General features: G+C 46.3%; 1 protein-coding gene across 1 annotated transcript in view; it reads right to left on the bottom strand.

The window, feature by feature from the left end:
• Positions 1 to 8006: 8006 nt before the first annotated feature.
• The window catches only part of gpn1 (GPN-loop GTPase 1), a 72926-nt gene continuing 60530 nt past the window's right edge, over positions 8007 to 20402 (bottom strand). Inside the window, exons 12-13 of the mRNA XM_084337266.1 lie at positions 18427 to 18534; positions 8007 to 10869 (exon numbers count right to left, since the gene is read on the bottom strand). Of these exons, the coding sequence (XP_084193392.1) occupies positions 10778 to 10869; positions 18427 to 18534 (200 nt within the window). The 3' untranslated portion in view covers positions 8007 to 10777. The remainder of the gene's footprint in view (positions 10870 to 18426; positions 18535 to 20402) is intronic.

Genomic DNA, 20402 nt, shown 5'->3' with positions numbered 1-20402 from the left:
GGCGAGTGGCTGGTGGGCTGTTAAGGCTTGTACCGCCACGGTATGGAATTGGCAACGATTAGAACTGTGTTCGAATTGGTGTTTTTTCTATTACAGAAATGGTGTCTGGTGGAGGGGCCTTGAGGGCCGGCCGACGTCGACACATCGCGCACGGTGTTGGTAAACCACTCCGTCGAGGATGTTGACGTTATTAGCTTTGACCCAGCCGCAAGCTATAACCGCTCAGGGTTCCCCTCTCCGCAGGGGATTTTGGTCTTCTGCTGGAGCGCGGGCGGTATTGTCCTAGGCCCTACACCGCCTCACACCGCGCAGCCAGAAGAAGAGAGAGCACGGCCTCGTCAGCGGCGATGACGGGGCCCTCGACAGGCGGCCATGTTTCCCCCGCCAGTGGTGCCCTGGTTGGAGAATCGACAGGGTATCGCGAGGCCGACAGTCTTGGCGGCCGAGGGATCGGCCATTTTGGATGATTTCGGTGTTGGTAAACCACTCCGTCGTCATTTTGCCGCGAGCAGCCCGCTCCCCGTTCAATCCTCTCTCTGGTATCCCCAGAGGCGGGGCTCTGAGCGTTCTCCTTTGGCTGCGGGCCGCGAACCTTCATTGAAGCGTATGCGGCCCCATTCTTCGCTTCTCATGGAGACAGGGGCTGACACCCAGTTGATGGCTGAGCCTGGGTCTGTCCGTGAGAATGTTGTGCTGTCAAGCGGCTCCCACACCTTGAACTGTGTTGGTTGAGCCTGGTGTTACGTCTGTCAACTTAAGTGTTGTCAGCAGGGGGGCTCGAAACCTTTTGAGGCACACAGTGCGGGCTTCCCCGGCCTCGCCTTCGCCAGGCCAGGTATCATGTTGGTGCTCCCACTCCTGGAATATTGGCAAGTGGTCGCAGCTCACATGGTTTGGGGTGGTAGTGATATCACTGCAGGGCTACGGTGTGTAGGAACCCATGGGGGCCTTACACCTTGCATGTCCGGCTGCGGAACAACTCCTTCAGCATGTTCTGGAGGGGTGTTCAGTGGGGGGGCTTTTTTGATCGGAAGCCCCCCGTATCAGACAGGCCCTTTTCTGTCGGGGTTCCCCCTTTGGGTGCGATTGCCTCGTGGGTGGTGTCAGGGTCAGGTGTTCCGACACGGAACGCGCTCCTCGCACGATTCCAGGGTTGTCTTCGCACAGCGGGGGGGACCGGGCCAACTATCTACAGTTCCTGGCGGACTTGCGCCACGTGACGGCGGGTGCGTTGGGAGTGTCGTCACATATGACTACGGCAGTACCATATGTCGAGGTAGATGGAGAGAATGGTGAGGCGGGGACTTGTGTTTACACAACCCCACCCGTTTTCAGGTTTGGTACAGACCCTGTTGTCGGGGTCTCCAGCAGGGACAGCTCTGGTCGACGAGATCCAATCTCTGTGGACGAAGCAAGCCATCGTCGTGGCGTTCTCCTCCCGGTGTTCTCTGCCCGAGAAGTCGGGAGGGAGGGGTGTAAGACCCAGGCTGGACCTGTCCCATGGGAAGGTTCAGCATTTTTTGGATCGTCTCCTACCTGTTGAACACTGTCAGGTGGGGGTCTGGTTCTCCTCCATAGACCTGTAGGATGCGTATGCGCATCCCCGATCTTCCATCCTAGGGCTTACCTACGCTTCCTTTGCAGGGTTAGCGTATGAGTACCAGAGGCTGCCGTTCGGTTTTCTCTGGCTCCCCGCATCTTCACCAAGTGCGTGGAGGCCGCACTGGGGCCTCTGCGTCATCCGGGGTTACGGAGTGTTCTGCCCTGATGACGTTCTGGTCCTTCGCGGTCAAGGTGGATCGTCGGGTCTCGTACCAGGCAGGTCTCTACCAGCCTGGGGTTGCTGTAGACTGGATGTAGAGTATTCCTCTTCCCAGTCAACGGTTGGAGGGCTATGGGCATCCATCTCGGAGCGTGTTGTCAACACGCTCGGGAGGTTCCGTCCTAGGACGGTTACGGCGCTGTCTCACGTCGCGTTTTCACCGACGCCTCCCTCGCTGGTGATGCGTCGGGCCAACGCAGTAGGGGGCAGCTGGCAAACCATGCTGCCCGGTCTGCGCTACGTTCAATGTGTTGGTGTTGAAAGCGGTCCTTCTGGTCCACAAATGGTGTTGATCAGGACGGACGATACGACGTCAGTGTCGTGTATCGACAGACAGGGAGGAGTACGCTCCCCCTGTCTGCACCAGGCGGCGGGCGGCTGGCTATGGGCGTCCTCCATCTGCGCGGCCTAAGGGCTCCCCACATCCCCGGCAGGGAGAATGTGGGTGCAGGTGTACTGTCGCGGGGCGGCCCTCATCCTGACGGGTGAGGATTGCGTCTGGACATGGCCAGGCAGGTCTGGGACCGATGCCGTGCCGCCAGGGATTCTTCCCCATACATCTGTTAGGTCAGTTGTTGGGACGGGTACGTTGAGGGGCGCAGGTTCTTGATCCTGATGGTGTTACCATCTGGAATGCGCATGCTCCCTCCACTGTCGCGCTTACGCGGGCAGATGACGTATGTTCCAAGTGTGGTGTAAGGCGGGGGGCCAGGACTCAGTCTCCTGCCCCCTGGTTGCTGTCCTTAGTTACCTCCAGTCTCTCCTTGATAGACTGTCGGTTTCGACGGTGAGGGTATATGCAGTAGCTATATCCTCCTATCATGAGGGGTTTGAGGGGATGTCTTGTTCAGCCACCCTCTTGTGAAGCGTTTCCTGCTTGGCGCTCGACGCGTTAAGCCGGTGCAACGCTCCTTGGCTCCGACTTGGGATCTTCAATTGGTCCTCGGTCGGTTGTCCTTGGCCCCGTTTGAGCCGCTCGAGCGGGCGCCGTTGGGACAGCTGTCCTTCAGGACCGCGTTCCTTCTGGCTGTCACTTCCGCTAAACGCGTAGGTGAGCTCTGTGCTCTCTCGGTACGTCCAGAGTGCCTGTCTTTTCGGACCGATTGCGGTGTCACTCTGCGACCTAATCCTGCTTTCGTGCCTGAGAATATCCGGAGTTCCTTCCGCTCCCGGGATATTGTGGTTCAGGCGTTTCGTCCTCCTCCTCACACTGGTGAGTTAGATGCGGGCCTTCACCTGTCATGTCCAGTCCGTGCTTGGGGATTTACCTCAGCCGTACTCAGGATTTCAGGGTTACCGACCAGCTTTTTGTCTGTTACGGTGGGGCTCGTGCTGGTAAGGCACTGTCGGAGCAGCGCCTGTCCCATTGGTTGTGCGAGGGTGTTACCCTCTGCTACACGCTGGCTGGGCAGGATCCCCCTGGGGGCGTCAGGGCGCACTCCACTCGTGGGTGGCTGCCTCTGCCGCTCTCCTGGGTGGGGCCTCGGTGGAGGACGTCTGTGCTGCAGCTTCATGGTCCTCGCCGGGCCCCTTTGTAAGGTTTTACCTCATGGACATGACCGGGGGTTCTGTCTCCCAGGCGGTTCTGGGGTCTGTGGCCTTTCCTGCTTCCCGTCCTTTGGTCGGGTAGCGGGAGTGTATGGGTATGGGCCGCAGTGTGTTGAGTCACACGTGGTTCCGCCTGTACGGTGTGTTCAAGGGGTTCTGGCTCCCTCTTGTTCGCATTCAGGTGGAGTTGACTGCGCCCCCCCTTCGTTAGGAAGGATGGGGTGACAGGGCTCCCCGCACCCCTTGATGTGGGCTTACGGGTCCTCAGGGGGTACATCTGTCGGGTCTCGCACCCGCTCTTCCCCATTATCTCGTAAGGCTCAGAGCGGGAGCGATGCCATACGAAATATAACGATAGGTTATGTAGATAACCTAGTTATATTAGTATAGGCTAAGCTCCCGCTCTGCGCGCCCTGAGTTCCCTCTTGAGGGATCTTTTCCTGGGACGGGTTTTTGGCGAGGAAGGGTGTGTCATGACCAGAGTCATGATTATATGGGTGGTGCCACCATAAGGGGCGGGGCCCCATACAGGTGGGGTGCATGTGTTTTTGTTCGTGGGAGATACATTAGGTATCACAGGCGATATAGAGTATCTCGTAAGGCTCAGAGCGGGAGCTTAGCCTATACTAATATAACTAGGTTATCTACATAACCTATCGTTCTCCTGACACCACTGTGACAGATTCTCTACCTCTTCCAGGTAGGCCCTCTCGTCGTTGGCAGAGATCAGGCCCACCACTACTGTGTCATCAGCAAATTTGATGATTGTGTTGTTGTTCCGCTGTGCCACGCAGTCATGTGTGTACAGGGAGTAGAGGAGGGGGCTCAGAACACAGCCCTGGGGGGCCCCTATGTTGAGCGTGATGGATGAGGAGGTGCAGTTGCCTGCTCTTACCACCTGGGTTCTGCCCATCAGGAAGTCCAAGACCCACTGGCAGAGGTCATAGTTCAAGCCCAGGTCCCTGAGCTTGGCTATGAGTTTGGAGGAGACTATGGTATTGAATGCTGAGCTGTAGTCGATAAACAGCATTCTCACATAGTTCCCCTGCCTCTTGTCCAGGTGTGATGCTGCTGTGTGCAGCACATGGGCTATGGCGTCCTCCGTGGACCTGTTGGGGCGATATGCAAATTGCATATAACAAATAACAAACTATCCTTGCATCTAGGGAAATCAGAATGCATAGTCTTTGCAAATAAGGGCAATCTTAATAAGGTCAGCTCTTTCTCTGTGGAATGCAATGGAGCAAAGTTAATGAAGAAAAGCTCCATTAAGTATCTGGGCTGTGAGCTGGAGCAGAGTATGAAGGTGGATGATGGCCCTCGTAGTGTTAAATAAGATCCATGCCAGGCCAAAGTACATGGCCAGAATCTCAAAGTTCCCAGACAGGGACACCATGAGAACTTTGGCCTCAGAGTTGGTCCAATGCCACTTTGATTACACCTGCTTAAACTGGTACAGTGGCATTACCAAATCAACTAAGAGAATCTCCAGAAAGCCCAGAACAAACTGATTTGAGTAGTATTATATATATATCATATATATATCATATACAGTACATATATTATCTTAGTTATAGAACTTGTATCTGCCCATACAACCATAAAAAGCTGAACTGGCTCCCTGTCGAAAATAGAGTTCAACAGCTCAGACTGATTCTGGTGTACACAATTCTGGCAGGACAGTGTCCAAAGTATTTCAATTGGTACTTTCAGCATGTCAGGGATGCTCATAGCAGGGCCAGTGTTGCAGATCTGAAAGTTCCTAACTACAAAAGTAAACTAGCCAGAAGTACATTTCTTTACACAGGGAGTGAAGAATGGAACAACATTGCAAATACCATCAAAACTGCTTAGTCACTGACTAGCTTTAAAGTCCAGCTAAATAAGTGGATGAGGGGCAGGTTAGGATACGAGTCCAGGCAGCGGGTTGCTTTTTAACAGCGGAGCAGTGCAAGAATGTGACAATTTGACCATGTGACCGCGGCAACGCGGGAGAGCGGCAGTGCGGAAATAGGCTGTCTCTAAGACAAACTCTAACCTTAACCAGCTCGTTAACAGCGCCTAAACTTAACCGTTCTAACCTTAACCAACTCCGAAACAATGCCTAACCTTAACATTAACCATGCCTAACCTTAACCATAGAAAGAATATTGCCATTCTCTAAGACAAACTCTAACCATAACCAGCTCCTTAACAGCGCCTAAACTTAACCGTTCTAACCTTAACCAACTCCGAAACAATGCCTAACCTTAACCTTAACCATGCCTAACCTTAACCGGCGAAAGAATACATGTTAAAAAAAAAATCACGTTAAAAAAAGAAAAGGACCGCTGCTCTGCCAGGTGAGCTGAGCGCAGAATGAAAATCATGGCGGATTAGGGCGGTTACATAATTCCGCAAGCTCTGCCGCTCCGCTCCGCCTGCGGTTGCCGCGCCTGCCGCGGGGCGTGTCGCAGCCAATCAGGGAAAACGCGGAAGCAAAGGCAGCACTGCTCCGCTGTTATTAAGCAATAGGCGTCCAGGCAGCTCCTGAGGCAGATACTTTACAACCTAATGTCTGCTCTTGTTTGACCTGAATTGTTTTTATTATGCTTATTGTAATTGTATTGTTTTTATTGTGATGTGATATTTGTATGATATCAATATATCAACAATTGTATACAAGTTTCCCACTACAGTGCTTGCTGCCATGCCCTAAGGGCCGCAATGCAAATAAGATTTCTTAGTGTTATCCTGATTTTGTATCCATACCATGTGTATTCTTAATTTGTCTAATCAAATCAAATCAAACTGCATAAGTTGTAAAGCGATTTAGATAAAAGCACTATATAAATGCAGTAAATTTACCATCAATGCAAATGCAATCCTGTGAGGTCAGTCGATTCTTCATACCTTTATCAAAATAGATGTTTCAATGTAAAATAACCATGGCTGTCCACATCGTTTTCAAGTAATATGCAATTTGATGGACATTGTGAGGTTGCATTCTCCTGGATATTGAAAAGTTATATCGATACATTAAGATAAAAATAAATAAGAAAATAAAGCTTGGACTACTTTAGGAAAATGTAAACTTTGAGAACACCTAAAAGTAAATTTTGGTGGAATTCCCCTTTAATTATACTCAAATTCACACAGCAACTGGCAGCACAATCATGGTAGAAAACAAGCGCACCCAACTGAATGTGGAAGATCGAAGTGCAGCGCTTGTGTTGAGTGTTAGCTAAAGTAAAACAACTTAGTGGTTTGGAGAAGGGTGTATTACGTATGCCTAGTAACTTTCAAGTCTAATTTTTTTAAATGTATTTTCAACCCCTTTTAAACGTCAATGGCATTTAGTACGGTAAGCTGAGATCAGCAAAAACACTGTATACAACTACGAGACACAACCGAGGCAATCCCTGGTAATGCCGAGAGATCAAAATTAGACCGGTATGGTCCTTTAAGCCTGAATCATAGGGATCATATAGTTACCTCATACAGTATTACATAAACATGCAAAGGCCTGGCTCCTCACATCCACACCCCCACTCCTAAGCTAGACATAGTGCAGCCTGTTTGGTTCCTGCAGCTGAGGGGGTTCAGCTTGAAAACCAATCAGTAAGGACTAGTCAGCCATTAGCACAGTTGTGTAACCAATCCTAGTTCAGTGAAGAGGCAGCTATCCTCTCTCTGCTGTACAGCATGTTCATTCTTCACTACAATGATGTATTTTCAGCCTGCAGTAAGGTAACAGGAGTTAGAGGAAAGGCGTATGCATGAAGACTGCACACATAGCCTTTGCTAATAGAAATGCACCAATAATTATTTACCTATGGTGTAGCATAATTGGGCCAGAATGTATTTTCTTTTGTCCCAATTGATGAATTGGCATTTTTCTTTTGCAACCCACTTAGGTTGCTTAATACAAGTGTCGGGTGAACAGAATAACATAAATATTAGTTACTTTATTTTCAATTAACATGGTTGTGTCCCTTTGTGTTTACAGGGAGTGTTAAATGATCTGAAGATAGTCTGAAAAGCTTAGCCTGTTTTCAAATGCCTCGAAATGTGGGCGAGTCCCATCACAGATGGCAAGGAGGGGTTTGAAAACGTGGTTGGCGCACTACATCTGCTCTCATTTCACCCAGTCTTTTTTTTTTATCTACTTTTTTTTTCTCCCGATTTTTCCCCCATCCCCAATTTTGTATTGTCCAATTCTGCCCTCCCCTGTCTCGAACACCGTTAGGCCATGCCTCCCACAAGCCAGCTGCAATGTGGACGAAGCCTTGCATCACGTGTCCCCTCCCTCCGGTACACGAGGAGGCAGCCGTCGCATCTTTTCACCTGCACAGCGCAATCTCTCAGCGGCGAGGGTCTGCGTGGGAGGGACACGCCACCCCCGTTGCTTCCTGATTCTGCTGCGCAGGCGCACCAACCGACCTGTAGGAGTCGCTGTCCACAACGTCCGATGCCCACCCACCAGCTTCCCACCCCTTAATACTGCCAATTGTATTAGTATGAACAACCAGCCAAGCTGGTAGCAATGCCGAGAGCTGGGCTCGAACTCATTTCACCCAGTCTTGAATGAATGGCAAAGAGTTTGCTTTCACTAAAGTTGCTTGCTGAAGACACATACATGACTGTGAGACGAAACACTGTAGGACTAAAAGAGTCACTTTTATTTTGTGGACCATGAAAGCTGGGAGCCAAGGTTTCTGAAATGTTCACAAATATACAGTTAAATGTATCATTTTGAAAAGAACACAAGCTGCATTGATATAAAAATATATATTTCTATTCAAGAAACGGAAATCTCAGAAGAGCATTGGGGAACCATAATGCTAAGGTAAAGTAGATGAAACACATTTTGACAAGATGATATATTAACATGTTTCCATGGGCACTGTGATACCAGGTTGATGCGAGGAAAAGGACATGTCGCAAATGTCATTTAACTAGGGCAGTCAATATTAAACATGTTCATTTTTGCGATTAATTTGAAAACCAACGCAAAATGTATGCAATTGAATCACATTACTCCTCTGGACACCTCTGGCACCATAGACATTCAAAGAAGGAGAATTCTATATATAAAAAAGAAAATTCTGAAGAGACTTTTGAATTAAACAAAGCTGCAGCAAGTGAAGTAGGCCTACCGCCTACAAGCCACGGTAACGTACTAGTAGTTAACACCATCTATGCTAATTACGCCATCAGTGCAGCTGTCAACAAAGCTGTACAACATGGATCACCATTCAACATTAAATACTCATTATTACTTCCCCAAAATATTTTGTCATGAATCTCTTAACTCTTTCAATGCCATGCCTGGTTTTCCGTTTTACCGCTTGAATGCCACCATCCGCGCCAATGTTAACGTTAATATCGCCTAATCTATGTTTTAAATTATGGCTATGTGTCTAATCTGCCCATCGCATTATCAAATACTATTTTCCAGTCAGTGCTGTGAAGGCAGATTGTTTTTTTATCGCGTCGTTTCCGTTTCAGAGCAGTTAGAAAAGCCCCCGTTTTGATATAAAAAACAGCTCATTCTGGAGCATTCTATGAAAATCGTCTTTTAGTGGAATATTCCACAACGTTGATATTCGTCGGCCTTTTTATGAATCGTTTTCAAATAAACGCTAGATGATCAATATTATACGTGCACGCACGCACATTACGGCCGCGCACTGATAATCGCTCCGTTGATTTCCTCTCTGACTTTTACAGTGAAACCGAAAGAAGACATTTCACAAAACAGCTTATAACTTCATCAAACTTACTCCGATTATCCTACCACTGATAACATAGAGTCCTTACCTGACATCAGATGGTATCCAACTGGTATATTCCAATTCCTGATCACCATTCGAAAAAATCGATAAGTGTATGGATCCAACGCGACACAGTAGATCTCTATGATCCGCGGGGATCTGAGGCTCCAGAATAAACTGTGGTAACCCCGGCTGGATCAGTGAACTGTAAAATGTGGAGTACCGGATTTTTTCCCCCATTCATTTTCATTGAGTCCATTCCAAAATCACTTATGTCATCTGGGAGACGACAGGGGGCGCTTTTTTCCACAGTGATTGTCGGCGCCCCTCGGCTATACTCGGGTAGGCTCGGGTGATGCAATAATTTTTCAGATCGAAAAAAAAAAAAAGAAAAAAAAAAAAAAAATCCGAGAAATCTCGTGAGTGGCTAGCAACCACCTATAAAAAAACACGAGAAATCTCGTGAGTGGCACTGAAAGAGTTAAAGAGGCACTTCCAAAGAAAATAAAAAACGCTTTTCATCAGGGACAATGAATCCCTTTAGTTAATTTCATTAACTAGATAAAAAAATAGCAACCTTGTTTTATAGGGACTGCTACCTGCTTTTTGTTACAGACCCAGGCTATGCTGTACCTGCACTGCTCAAGTCAATAGATACGTTCTCAAGATTTTCAGGTTATAAGGTTAATTGGTCGAAGTCGGAGGCTCTTCCCCCAGCATGTTTAGCATGTTTCGTGACCCTTGGGCCCATGAATTCACATTCTTGAAAATATAACTTTTTGTGGCGATTTAAAATGTTTTTGTGGTAGTGAGTTTTTAGTATTTTAGAGAGTGGAACCAGAACTGGACTTCCTCCATGTAAACTTAGAAAGGTTCTAGCTGTGCTCAGCCAGGTGAAATATGCCTACTCAAACATTAAGCACAAGTAGGCCGCAACCTTCCTCAACCACTCTGGGGGCCACAACCAGTGTTGGAACTTGGAATTGGTTGTACGGTAGGGGTAGGAATCATACCATAGACAATACCATACTATCACCATCCTAGTCACCATAATGTAATATACAGTAGGGGTGGGAATTTCCAGAGGCCCCATGATACAATACTATCACCATACTAGAGTTACTGTAATATTGCGATTTATTACCTTTTTGCAACTATGTCCCCAATGGAAAACGTATTTCTTTTAAAAATAAAATAGAAGCTTGGCGTCAGTGTATCAATATAATATGGGCACACAAAATAACACTATACATTTTATCCCCCACCCCTAGAGTATGGTGCTGAACTATTTCTCATGGCTTTGGGAAAGTGCAGACACCAGTGCAGAAAGCTCAACAGCCTTGATGGGGCATATTAGCCTCTCTCTCCATCCCAGTGTCGGTCTGTTAGATGGAAGAGACGTGAGACATCTGCTTCACCCCCTCAGCAGTGTTGCTGCTGTATGTAATATTGTTGTATACTATTGTGCTGAGCATTGGGTGCCTCAGCACAGTCACATAGGAGCAGAGATAAAAGACAAGAGACAAAGCCACATGGTTGTACAGAGTTGTCGGCTTTGTCCGCCTTCTGTTCCTTCTGCGTCTTTCCTCGTCCTTATCATCCTGCGAGGCTCAGGGGACGGAGGTCAAGGTCACAGGGATCCCCTCTGATGTCACTGGCACTTCCTATTTCGAACCTGAACAGTCTTCTTCCTCTCTCTCAGGAAGTTTCCAAAGGCGTCACCCTCTTTACTCTCTTCCGCCACTGGGAAGAAGGAGATGGAGAGGGAAGAATGAGGTCAATGGCAGGTACCAGGGGTGGCGTTTTAAAGGAACTGGTATGATGCTTTCAGATTAACAAGCCTAAACAGGCTGTTCCTGCTTCCCCTCGATGATGTCACAGTGGAAACACAAGCAATTCATTAGCTTTAATTAATCAATTAGCTGTGCTTTTTAGAGCCAGGAACATGGCTTACTTAACTCTTTCTGTACCAAACACTACAATTCTCGTGTTTCAAATCCAACCGTTGAGCGCCAAAAACGAGAAATCTAGTTTTTAGATCCTTTTCTTTTTTTCGGTTTTCCCATTCTAAACACTCGCGCGGACCTGCCTGTGTCTCCCTGGCACCGCTGCCTACGTTATAATTACAATGACAATCGAATTCCGACAGTCTCTCAGTTGTCTTTCAGTGCCTCTGTACCTCCGGCTGCAGGAATCCCCTCCCCCTCAAAGTGAATCAGCACACAGCCATCCGTCACCGATTTGCTCGCCTGAAACCTATCGTTTCCCGTATTATAGGTCAGGCCCAATGCACACCAGTAATGGCGATCGCAATGGAACTACTGGGATTATTCATTTTAGAGTACCTTCTGACTAAGGCAGGGCTTTACAGTGCGACCATATTGCTCGCATATGCCGCTAAAAATATGTGTGTGCGAACCTGAAAAATCAATTACTCGCACGGTGTGCGAGTGCAGATTACAGCCGTCGTTCTTTTTTCTCTCCGCTGAGAATGGTTAAAAAACTACAAGTCCCTGACTGGTTTCATGAGAAAGAAAGCAAATGACCAATCGGAAGCTCTCATTTAGCTTGTTTACTTCCTTAAGTCCACCATTGCGATATGCGAGCGTTTTCGGAGACACTAACTTATTATAGTCTTAGTCTTACCAATAGCAATATATTTTAGAACACCTAGATTTAGCGATAGCAATAGTAATATAACGTTAATGCAACAAAACGAATGCCTTGCTTTGTTAATCATAACGTTGATGCAGTAGCGTATGTCGTTGTGTCGACTGTAACGGACATGATAACATAACACTGTGTACACATTCAAATTGCGATAATCGATTCTAACATTTTCACATCGATGCAGTTGAATTTTCCCCTTAGGATCGATGCATTGTTACACCCCTACACCAAAGTAACTGGCCCACTGTGTATGTGTGTACAGCTAACTTGGCTAGCATCATCAACAGCAGAGTTGGGCAATAGGGTCCAGCTGCAGCGCCGGAAGGCCGGAGTGCAAGCGGTGTGACGTATTTGGCAGAATCGACTGTCAATCAATGGTCTACCTGACAAGCAAACTCATAAACAATGTTTCTGTACTGGAGGTGTACAGTATTTCAATAGGCAACCCTGAAAGGATTATTTTTCTAGAAGAGCAACACTAGCCAAAACATAGGCATTGTATGCATAAAAGAGGCAAAAGCTAAAGTTAAGTGACTGTTACTTTTGTAGCAGTAGTTTGATTTGATAGTTTATTTGATAGGGACAGCACATGTTAACACTTTGACTGCCTAAAAACGCTTTACAGCGTCATTGCTGGCCATGCTAAAGTTGCCGGGGGACGCTGTACAGCGTCCTTATATCAATATTTCAAAAATCTGGAATCGGATTCATATTCCCCCTCCGCTGGCCTGATATCCACCAGCAGGACCCACTGAGCTCTCTGGCGGTTCAGGAGCGCCATCTGGTGGCCGATCGGCGCAACCGCTTAACAGGAAGCGCAGTAGAGGTTTTGCTGGTCGGCCCTATTACTTCCGGGCACTCGGTATAGGTTCCGGCACTCTAGCTCGTCACTCTACATAGCGATCGATTGCCAATAACTCGATAAACAACATGATTTGGACGTATATACCATTATACAAGCTGGAGATGGACCGGGTAATAATATATCCCATAATGATAAAATTTCTACTCGACGATGATCGCCCAACGGCGCGCGGAGACTGGGGTGAGTTTCAGCGTGTAACGTTACCATCTTCGATACTAACTGCTTTTATCAACATTTGACCCACATTAGATGATTGGTATAACGCTGCCCACGGAATTATAAACGCCCCCTCGCCCATCCGGTCAACATCAGATGACGTGTAGTAACTTCTAGAAGTACGTCTAGTTGGAATTTTTTATATCGCGCTGATTGCCATCAAACTGTATTTCATCATCAATATAATGCATTTGGGGCTATATATCACGTTCTGGAGAAAGTTGCAGAAAGAGATGAAAACATACTTATACATTAGACCATACTTTACTATGAATATGTGAATGAAAAAGTTTAACGTTGCTACACAATGAACAATACATATAGGACTTTGAATGGGCCCTAATAATGGCAATGTAGCAATATAATTTAAAAAGTTATAGCCCTGCAAAGAAGGGGACTTTCTCCATAGACAAATAGCGCTGGCAATCTATGGTATATCATTAATTTAACCCAAGGCAACCAAAGTGTTAATGAACATCAAGTACAAAATACAAAATGTAAACATGCAGGGTTGTAGCAAGAGCTAATTTACACCAGGAGACAGCCAAACTCTTTCAATAAATAAATAGCCTGCTTAGGGTAAAAGCATGGTGACAACAATAAAAACAAGAAACAAGTTACATAAACTAAATCAGATAAAAAATTATCACAGTTCTGGTTTGCCTTAAGATGCAGTTTAAGATGGGTCTTGAACATGGAGTATGTGGGGCACTCTCTAATCACAACTGGTAGGCTATTCCAGTAGTTACCACCTTTAACAGAGAACACAGTTTTAGCAAAGGTAGTATACCGAAAGGGCACCTTACAGTCCCCTCTACTGATGGCCCTGGTGGTAATGCCAGTGTCTCCTTTTTGTTCAATGTCACTGCCTTTCTTATTAGGCCTAGTTGTTGGCTACAACTTTGCCACAGTAGGCATTAATCACTTAATAGTTCAAATGTCTGTTCCATTCCCGTTTGCACACAGATACACACACAGTGGGCCAGTGACTTTGGTGGTATGTGCTATTGCACAGATGTGTGTCCCGTTCCCGTTTGCACATGCACGCACAGTACAAATATACATTTATTTAAAAAAAATATATATAAACTCTGTTACTTGAAATATTTTCACTGTGCTCCTAAATATTTTTGGGTGCTCCTAAATTTCTTTGTGTGCTCCTAAATTTTTTCATTTAGGAGCACATGTGCTCCTTGGGAAAAAGGTTAAAGTAGAGCCCTGTAAGGTAATGTCTATTTTAGGTCTATTTTTTTTTTACATATATTTTTTTACACTTATCCCCATTACGCTGGCTGGCGCATAGGGCAGCAACAAAGTTTCTCCACTTGCATCTGTCTTTGGCCATCTTCTCTATGGTCCCCCAGCTCTGGTGGTGTTGCTGGAGCTCTTTCTCTATAGTCCTACGCCATGTCGTTTTAGGCCTCCCTTTCTTTCTTTTGCCTTCTGGGGTCCAGTGTAATGAGACTCTTGGGATCACGTTGGTGTCCATTCTGAGTACATGGCCAATCCAGGTCTATTTGACCAAACCTAAAAACACACTTTTGTATTGATCACAGCGTCATATTTTACCGAACCTAAAACATGCTTTTGTTAACAATCACAGCTTCGTAAAACGAGCCCCCCCGCCCCCCCTTGATTTTGTGAAGAAACATCTAATATGGTATATACCTTTGATTTGGAAATAATATAGGTTTCAGGCGAGCTACCCAAACGATTTGGACTATAAATAGTGCCTGTCAAATGAGACGTACTATCGTCTCCATAGCTATAATGTAAAATATATACGATGGATTCGCAAACATCGTGAAAATGGTCAATAACGCTGGCGCCAGGGAGTAAACAGCGTGGCAGTCAATGAATTAATGTACAGTACTACGCCTCGCTGCTGACATATCACAACCTCTTGTTAACATTCTCCAAAACCATTACTAATGCCAAAGCTTCTTTCTTTCACCATAGGATCGAGGCCTCTGCCAAGAACCTTCGTAAACTGCATGCTACCATGTCCTCCCTCCTCACTCCCCCCCCACCACCCTCCTCCCTCATCTTTCTCTGCCGAAGACTTTACGATCTTCTTTGAGGAAAAAGTAGAGAACATCCGCAGCTCCTTCACCCAACCCCCACCCATTCCAAATACTGAATCGAGAACCTCATCCTTCACTCTCTTTCTCTCCCATTACTGAAGCTGAGACCCTGACACTGGTAACATCGAACCGTCTGACTACATGCCAGCTGGATCAGCTACCCTACCCACTCCTCCAGACCATAGCACCGGACATCCGCTCATTCCTAACGGCAACCATCAACTCCTCCCTCAACTCGGGGGTAGTCCCCACCTCCCTAAAACAAGCCAGTCACACCGCTCATAAAGAAACCAACCCTGAACCCCACCGTCATAGGCAACTATCATCCTGTCTCTCTTCTCTCCTTCCTTTCTAAAACACTTGAACGTGATGTATCCAACCAACTTACTGCTTATCTCTTACAGAATGACCTCCTAGACCCTAATCAGTCAGGCTTCCGGACTGGCCACTCCACAGAAACGGCCCTCATTGCGGTCACAGAGGCACTTCACTTCACTTAGCAAAAGCGAAAGGCCTCTCCTCTGTCCTGATTCTCCTAGATCCATCTGCAGCCTGCGACAGTCAAACATCAGATCCTCCTCGCGGCCCTCGCAGGAATGAGAGTGGCTGGCTCTGCGCTGACATGGCTGACATCATACCTCAATGACCGCTCCTACCAAGTGTCATGGAGAAGGACCCCGTCTGCCACCTGCGGACGGGTGTCCCCCAGGGCTCGGTCCTAGGACCCCTTCTCTTCTCCCTCTACACTAAAAAACTGGGTAACATTATCACGTCTCATGCCTTCTCGTATCATTGTTATGCCGATGATACTCAACTCTTCCTCTCCTTCCCTCCCTCAGATATCCACGTCTCTGAGTGGATTTCGGCCCGTCTGTCCGACATCTACGCCTGGATGACGACCAACCACCTCAAACTGAACCTAAGCAAAACAGAATTGCTCCACCTGCCGGCCAAATCCTCCCCCCTGACCGACCTTTCCATCAGTCGAGAATGCAGCTGTGACCGCGTCCCCGACCGCCAAGAACCTTGGTGTTGTCCTCGACGACCAGTTTAACTTCTCCGCTCACATCGCAGCGAGAACCAGAACCTGCAGATTCCTCCTGAGCAACGTCAGAAGGATCCGCCCCTTCCTGACAAAAGAAGCCACCCAACTCCTCGTCCAATCAACAGTCATCTCCCGCCTCGACTACTGCAACGCACTGCTTGCTGGCCTCCCGGCCACTGCCACCAAGCCTCTTCAACTCATTCAGAACGCAGCGGCCCGCCTGATCTCAAACCTATCGAAGTCGGCCCATGTCACCCCACTTCTTAGGGACCTGCACTGGCTCCCCATTGCTGCACGAATCCGCTTTATGGCCCTCGACCTGGCATACCGTGTGGCAAAGGGAAACGCTCCCGCCTACCTCCGGTCAATGGTATTTAACTACACACCCTCAAGACCCCTCTGCATCTTCTGGCCGTCTCAGACCCACTCCTATCCGAGCTCCGGGAGGGTCATCAAGGAGAACCTGCCTTTTCTCAGTCCTTGCCCCACAATGGTGGAATAAACTACACACCCCAGTTAGGACAGCCGAAACCCATCCAATCGTTCGCCGTCGATTAAAGATGCACTTCTTCAACCATTATCTTAAAAAATATTTAAAAAAAAATCGAACCCTAACTAACCTTACTTGCACTTGTCCTAATTAACGAACCTACACTCAGGGCTGCCGCTAGGGGCGTGCGAGCAGTGCAGTCGCACAGGGCCTCGCGAGAAGGGGGGCCTCGCGAGAAGAGAAAAAAATAATTTTTTATATATATATATATATATATATATATATATATATATATTTTTTTTTTTATAAAAATATAAATAAATAGAATGAATCACTTTCCATCACAGACCTAAAATCTAGTTTTGCTTACATGCTTATATATTTCACATTAGACACGTTTGTAGAATAGTGTTCCGGGCTCTGCGGCTCTGCAGATATACTATTGGTTTCATTCAATGACCAGTTTACTTTTTTGCAAAGCATCGTGGGAGGATTAACACTAGGGGGAGCTGGTTGGCGTCTGTCTGGTAGTCGGTAGAGAGATGTGAAGAAGACCGGTATTATCCAAGAGGGGAGGGGGTACAGGTACGGGGTCTATTCGGCGCTATCCACGGGAGCGAGTGGATGTCTTGGCCAAGAGCATCCTACTTTTGAAAACAAAATGTGCAGCATCGGAGCAGAAGAAATAACGCAGCGTGCCGTAAGCTTATCAATACCAAGTATAGTGATTAGGTTATGCCAAGACGAAGAGGACGTTCGGCAGATGGACTGAAGATGAAAGTTGTTGCATGTTAGAACGTTCAGTCAGGCTAGCCATGTCGGCTAGTAGCTTAGCTAAAGGCAGGGACAGCTAACTAGCGTTAGCTAACCTAGCTAGCTAGTTAGCTTTAGCTACGTACCGTTATCGAGTGCTAACGTGTGGTTCGGTCGGGCTAGCCATGTCGGCTAGTAGCTTAGCTAAAGGCAGGGACAGCTAACTAGCGTTATCGAGTGCTAACGTGTGGCAGATAAACTAGGAACAGACTGACTCCCAAGTTCATCCCAACGGGGGGGACAATATCATGGGACTGGTGAACTTTGTCATCTCCACGGTCATCTCCTTTTCCTCTTGGACCTGATTCTGCGTTAGGGTGAGTTTTTAATGCAATCTATTCTGTTCCCGCCGTGGATCTCTCTCTCGCGCTCTCTCTCTCTCTCGCGCTCTCTCTCTCTCGCTCTCTCTCTCGGTGTGTTGCATCATGCAAGGGTCTGCTCACACTGTGCTCATGCAGTTTGTGACGTGTGTACTAAGCTTATAGAGTTCGATTCAAATAAGGCAAAACTGCAAATCTGCATGTCGTGCTTGAAACATTAACCTGGCTTTAAGCTTGTTTATCAGGTTCCAGGGGTGTTTTATGCATTTTCCCTGTTACTGCCAGGTGTACGACTGTACAGGTGCATTGCCACTAAGCCTTGGGCAGCGCTATTATTTAAGAATACGTTGACATCATATGCTCATTATATAATTTTTTTTTTATTACCTTTAGGGGGGGGGGGGGGGGGGGGGTTAAATCTCTTTTAAATTGCGCACAGGGCCTCGTATTTCTCCCAGACGGCACTGCCTACACTGTAGCACTCAACACTTTGATGAACATTGTTACTCAGCTGATAGAGTTGTGCCCTTCCTGATGACTTGTCGTACAGAACTTGTAAGTCGCTTTGGATAAAAGAGTCAGCTAAATGACTAAATGTAAAATGTACCCAGTTTGTAATTTTTTTTTTTTACTCTTTGATGTGGGGTAGCCAGGGCCAGGCAGGGAAGGAAATAATCAATACAAAAATTGGGGTGTGTTGCTCCACCCGCCAAAACAGTGTTCAATACAAGGGAAGAAAGAGATGCTAGAAAATAAATAATCAAACAACAAAATCTGGGTTGTTTGATCTGGCTCACCAATGTGATCAATGTCATCCGTGTCGCTGTCCACTTCGTCCTCGCTGTCGTTGTCAGGGTTACCGCGTGTAAAGATGAGGTCACTGGGGCCCGCTACGGCGGCGTCCTCTGGGGGGGACATGAATTGACAAGAGCAACGTGTCAACATTAGGGGTGGAACGGTACGCATTCTAACCATACACCGTTCGGCACAACCTGCACGGTTCGTGTGTGTATTGTACGGTTCAGGGGATGTGCAAAAAATTACAATCTTCATTTGGCATGGAGGCGGGAGAGTTGACGCACTGGCGGCGCAGGTGCTAGTCAGTTTGTGGAAATGGCAAGCGCAATATAAATCAATCTTCATTACGACTTTAAAAACATAGCCATTAAAATTACATAGGCCTACACACATCTTGCCATAACGTTAGCACGGTTTGTACAACACAATGCACTAGGGCTGACCTTTTGGCAATCGAAGCTTCGGGGCCGAGCTTCGATTTTAATTCGAAGCTTCGAGAAAAAAAGAAAAATATATATATACCGGTATATATATATATATATATTAGAGGTGGGCATAGATACATTTTTTTAATCTAGATTAATCTATCTGCAATCCTGGATTTAATCTAGATTAAAATGGCTAAAAAAAAAACTGCCGAAGGCATTCAAAATATGTGTGTTCTACCCAAATAATGACCAGAAGTAAGTCCTTACTTTTTCTTTCCTCCTTATGTTTCTCAGGCCAGGTGGCCCATTACACCATGAGCCCATCTCCCGTTTCCAAAATGCATTACAGACTGTTTGAAAAAGCTGTTTTGCTATGATAATTGGTAATGAAATATCAAAATAATGTTCAATAAGATGTACTTGTGTTTAATAAGTTGTTTTATTCAGAAGTTAACACAAATAAATAATATTACCAGTACAGTATCTAGCACTCTCAGGAGCAAAACAGAAAGAAGCAGTTGATCAGCCAGTCAGCAGTTGATCAGCCAATCCAAATCAACTGCTCCAGTGGAGTTGCTCAGTGGCCAATGGTGTCAACTGTGGTTGTACTGGGCAGCTCCCAGGTGTGAATGGAACTGTGTGAATGTGAAGCAGGGCGTTCCTGAAAAAGAGCATCTGTGCTCAGCGAACCTACCCTGGGTAAATAAAGGTAGATTAATGCGTTAATTATATTATCGCGCGATACTAGTATCGCGTTAACGCAGCACGTTAACGCTGTTAACGGCCCAGCTCTAATATATATATATAATATTAGGGATGTCCCGATAATTTTTTTTTGCTCCCGATCCGATCCCGATCATGTGATTTTGAGTATCTATCGATACCGATCTTTCCAGATCCGATCAAATTTTATTATTATAATTTTTTTTAAATCCCAATTTCTCCCATTACATTCACCCTGAATGTTGACGTTATCCAGGTGAAAAGTTAACTTCATTCAAGCGAGGCATTGCAATCCTTGACATAAATCATTTGATGTATAATTAAATCAAAGGAAATGCGTTTGGGTCTGAGAGTGTGGCTGGTCTGCTGTTCTGCAGCTGGATACTATTGGTTTGTTTTGGCAAAATTCTTCTGCTGTGTGATAATAAATAAATGAATGATATGCAATTTAAAACCAAAACGAATGCCTCAGTATGAGTTTAAGACGTGAACATGGTCATGTTTGTTGAATAAAAAAAAAAATCTAAAAAAAAAAAAAAAAATTTAAAAAAATTTAAAAAAAGAAATTGTCGATCACGTGATCGGAACATCCCTATATAATATATATATATATTTTTTTGTATCTTATGTTGTGGGACTTGTACAGCACTTTGGTAAACTTTGTTGTTTTTAAATGTGCTCTATAAATAAAGTGGATTGGATTCATTAATTAAGTAGCCCCTTTCGTGACTGTGACGCAGCCAACAAGGTTTCACTCAGCTGCGCTGCCTGGGTGCAGTGGGGCTGCTCTCACAGCCAACGACATGACATTACATAATTATGTT

Source organism: Notolepis coatsorum (assembly GCF_963971535.1).
Source record: "Notolepis coatsorum genome assembly, chromosome: 20".
NCBI lineage: Eukaryota > Metazoa > Chordata > Actinopteri > Aulopiformes > Paralepididae > Notolepis > Notolepis coatsorum.
This window is presented reverse-complemented; position numbering and strand designations above follow the sequence as displayed.